The sequence below is a fragment of the Protobothrops mucrosquamatus genome, unplaced genomic scaffold, assembly GCF_001527695.2.
Source record: "Protobothrops mucrosquamatus isolate PMUCROS unplaced genomic scaffold, P.Mucros_1.0 scaffold9034, whole genome shotgun sequence".
Taxonomy (NCBI): Eukaryota; Metazoa; Chordata; class Lepidosauria; order Squamata; family Viperidae; genus Protobothrops; species Protobothrops mucrosquamatus.
The window spans coordinates 7,018-11,402 of NW_015394826.1; the positions used below are offsets into that span (position 1 = coordinate 7,018).

General features: G+C 50.5%; 1 protein-coding gene across 1 annotated transcript in view; it reads left to right on the forward strand.

Annotated features, from left to right (window-relative positions):
* The window catches only part of LOC107300897 (PC-esterase domain-containing protein 1A-like), a gene marked incomplete at its 3' end in the record, with an annotated part of 4,420 nt that extends 1,348 nt beyond the window's left edge, over positions 1-3,072 (forward strand). The window contains exons 3-5 of the mRNA XM_015830180.1: positions 1,258-1,490; positions 1,889-2,039; positions 2,826-3,072. Coding sequence (XP_015685666.1) covers positions 1,258-1,490; positions 1,889-2,039; positions 2,826-3,072 — 631 coding nt within the window. The remainder of the gene's footprint in view (positions 1-1,257; positions 1,491-1,888; positions 2,040-2,825) is intronic.
* Positions 3,073-4,385: the final 1,313 nt, after the last annotated feature.

Genomic DNA, 4,385 nt, shown 5'->3' on the forward strand with positions numbered 1-4,385 from the left:
AAGAGGGGAAGCTCTGCCTTGAGCGTCCTTCCTTGGTGCCTCCGTTGCAGGCTTTCACTAGGTTAGGACATATAACAGGGCTGTTGAGGGCACCTCAGAGGTCTTCTAGTCCAGAGGTCTCCAATCTGTGGACCGCGGCCCACTGCTGGGCTGTGGCCTCTTGGCCACCGGGCCGCATGAAGGGATGTCCAGTCCACGTCTGTGCTTGTACTCACTGCCCACTCTCGTGCTAGCGCCGCTCCGAGCGTCCCACCGGCGCTAGCATCGCCCTGCCCCGAACGTCCCACCAGCACGAGCGCAGCACAGGTAAGTCCAAGCACAGAGGCGGGGGGGGGGGAGGGGAGGCAGGCAATCCCGACATGCTGCCCGCTCCGTCCCACCGTCTCTCGGCTTGCCCGCGGCCACCTGGTGCATTGGGATCACCTGCCTACCCCTTATGCATGCGCTGGGGGTGGGTCACCTGGCTAGGCTGATCACCCTGATATCGGGTTTCCCCGAAAATAAGCCCTAATGCGTCTTTTGCTGCAAAAATAAAAATAAAAAATAAAATAAAAAAAGACCAGGTCTTATTTTCGAGGAAATATGCTCTCTCTCACACACACACACATCTGCCTGCCTGCCTATCTGTTTTTCTGTCTATCTTCTATCTGTCTGTCTATCTATCTTCTATCTGTCTGTCTTCTATCTATCTATCTATCTATCTATCTATCTATCTATCTATCTATCTATCTATCTATCTATCTACTATCATTTATCTATCTTCTGTCTATCGTCTATCTTCTATCAATCCTATCTTCTACCTGTCTGTCATCTATTTGTCTTCTATCATCTATCTTCTATCATTTATTTACTCTATCTATCTATCTATCTATCTATCTATCTATCTATCTATCTATCTATCTATCTATCTATCTATCTATCTATCCACCCACCCATCATCCATCCATCCATCCATCCATCTATCATAGATGATACATGAGCCATGGCGGCACAGTGGTGAGAATGCAGCATTGCAGACAAACTCTGCCCACTGCCAGGAGTTTGATCCTGACCGGCTCAAGGTTGACTCAGCCTTCCATCCTTTTGTGGTTGGTAAAATGAGGACCCAGATTGTTGGGGGGGGGGGGGCTCAGATACTGACTCTGTAAACTGCTTAGAGAGGGCTATAAAAGCACTATAAAGCGGTATATAAGTCTAAGGGCTATTGCTAGTGCTACATCTGGAGCTTATCGAACGTCTGTTCTTTTCTCTCTCCAGGGCGAATTCACTTTTGAAAACGACCACCTAATCGAAGGCGGTGTGCTTGAGGGCCTACACAACGGAATTCATTACCGGGAAGTCCGTCAGTATCGCACCCGTTATCATCTCGTCCGCTTCTACTTCCTGACTCGGATCTACTCGGCATATCTGGAAAGCATCCTCGACGATTTCCGGGCTGGCCCACCGCCAGATGTTTTGATCCTCAATTCTTGTGTTTGGGATGTTTCCAGGTAGCCCGTCGTCCGTCGTGGGTGTCAACCGTTGGATGACCTTCAGAGGGCTCTTGGTGGTTCAAAGGCCTGAAATCCTTTAGGACCTCGGCAACTTTACCACTCCTGGACTTCAACTCCCAAAATTCCTCAGCCAGCCATGCATTCTGGGAGTTGAAGTCCACAAGGTGTAAAATGGCCAAGGTTGAACACCCCGGACTTACACCCTTGTGGATGCTCGTCTGTTGCTTTCACCCCAAGCTGTAGTGTGGACTACACTACAACATCTTTTTTTTAATAATGTGGTGACTAAACCTGGATGCAGGATTCTAGATGTGGTCTTTATAGAGCAAAGTTTATTTATAGAGCGGTATGGAGGGTTTCAGATTCTGGTGTTTTTTTTTTGTGTCTCTGAGCAGATACGGCCCGTCTTCCATGATGGAATACCGCAAGAATCTGGAGATCACTTTCAACAGATTGGATGCTGAACTCTCATCCTCCTGTTTGGTCATCTGGAACATGACCATGCCTCTTGGACCCAGGATCAAAGGTGGCTTCCTTATACCAGAGGTAGGAGAAGGAATCCCCCAGTCTGCTTCTTGTCTTAGAGGTGTGGTCTTGACGGGGGTTGTCAGCGTTGGTGTGTGGTTTGTTCCAGGTGCTCCTTGTAAGGCTTCTCTGTGGTGTGCTGGGATTTGGTTAATCTGCGACGAGCATCAAAAGGTTCTCTACTAATTGGAATTAGCATTGGAATTTACATATATCCCCTCTGCACGGATGTTTCCTAGTTTGGTAATGAAACGTCTGCAAGAAAACCAAGTTCAGAGAGACCGAAGGACCCCACAGTCATCGTCCTCCTCTCTGCACCCCCCCTCCCTTCTAGCACTGATGATGTTCCCTAGTTGGGTCATGAAATGTCTCCAAACTCAGAGAGCATCAAAGACCCCCACAGTCCTCCTCTTCCACTCTGCACACCCCCTCCCTTCTAACACTGATGATGTTCCCTAGTGGGGCCATGAAATGTCTCCAAACTCAGAGAGCATCAAAGACCTCCACAATCCTCCTCCTCCTCCCTCCTAGCACTGATGATGTTCCCTAGTTGGGTCGTGAAACGTCTGCAAGAAAACCAGCAAGCACCAAAGACCCCACAGTCATCTTTCTCCTCCTCCTCCTCCTTGTACACCCCACTCGCTTCTAGCACCGATAATATTACCTAGTTGGGAAATGAAATGTCTGCCTTTCATCATAGCACAGAACACAGACTGGAGCTGGAAGGGCACCTTGGAGGTCTTCTAGTCCAACCCCCTGCTTGGCCAGCCAAGGGAAGTTTGCCCCTTATTTCCTACTGTCTCCCAGCTGCAGCACCTGAACCAGACCCTCCGCAAGGACATCATTGAAGGCAACTTCTACGGGGCCACGCTGGCTGCCCTCCACCTTTTTGACGTGGTGGACCTCCACTTCCACTTCCGCTTCGACGTGGGGAACCGGGTCAAAGATGGCATCCACTGGAACAACGTGGTGCATCGCAGGATCACCAACCTGCTCCTGACCCATCTGGCGGACGCCTGGGGCGTCGTGATCCCAGAGAAGGATCCTTGGGAGGGTGAGTAGAAGGACACCCATCTGCTGTCCCTTGGGTCTCCACCTGAGGCAGGGAGAGGGTGATAAAGCCAGGAGCATCTAACTCAGTGGTTCTCAACCTTTTTAATGCCGCGACCCCAACCGGTCGTAAGTCGAGGACTAAACCGGTCGTAAGTCGAGGACTAAACCGATCATAAGTCGAGGACTACCCAACCGGTTGTAAGTCGAGGATTTTCCCTGCCCGGGAGCGCCACGCATGCGTGGTTCTGCCCCCTGCGCCGGCCGAGGCGTAGCTGGCAAGCGGCAGAGACGGAGCAGGCCGACCAGCTGGCCCAGCCCAAGGGAGGTAAGGCACCCGCCGGAAAAGGGAAAAAAAATGGCGGGCAAAAAAAATGGCGGACAGCCTTGCTTGGCGACCCCCGTGAAATGGTCGATCGACCCCAAATGGGGTCCCGACCCACAGGTTGAGAACCACTGATCTAACTCCAGAAGAAGGGGTTTTTTTCCCCCAAGGGTGCAGTCCTTTGGCATGAACAGCCGAGGGCGCTGTTGAGGCCAAAGACAGCGATAGCTAGAGGCCTCTTTTCTCTCAACATCTACTACTCTCTAGTTTATACTACAGGAGCACTGATGATGTTACCTAGCTTGGTAATGAAATGTCTGCAAGAAAAGCACCAAGCTCAGAGAACAGCAAGGACCCCACAGTTGTCTTTGTTCTTCTCCTTTCTGCATGCACCCCACTCCCTTCTAGCACTGATGATGTGACCTAGTTGGGCAATGAAATGTCTTCAAGAAATCAGCCAAGCTCAGAGAGCACGAAGGACCCCACAGTCCTTCTCCTCCTCCTGCTCCTCCTCTCCACAAACCCGTCTCCCTTCTAGCACTGATGATATTACCTAGTTGGGCAATGAAATGTCTTCAAGAAAACAGTCAAGTTTAGAGAGCACCAAGGGTCTTGCAGTTGTCGTCATCCTCCTCCTCCTCCTACTTTCTAGCACTGATGATGCTACCTAGTTGATTAATGATATGTCTGCAAGAAAATCACCAAGGACCCCACATCCTTTTCTTCCTCCTCCTCCACTCCACAAAAACCACTCCCTTCTAACACTGATGACGTTACCTAGTTCGGTCATAAAACATTTTCAAGAAAGCAACCAAGCTCAGAGAGCACCAAGGACGCCACAGTCCTTCTCCTCTCCACAAATCCCACACCCTTCTAGCACTGATGATGTTACCTAGTTGGGTCATAAAACGTCTGCAAGAAAGCAGCCAAGCTCAGAGAGCACCAAGGACCCCTCAATCCTTCTCCTCCTCCTCCTCCTCCTCCTCCTCCTC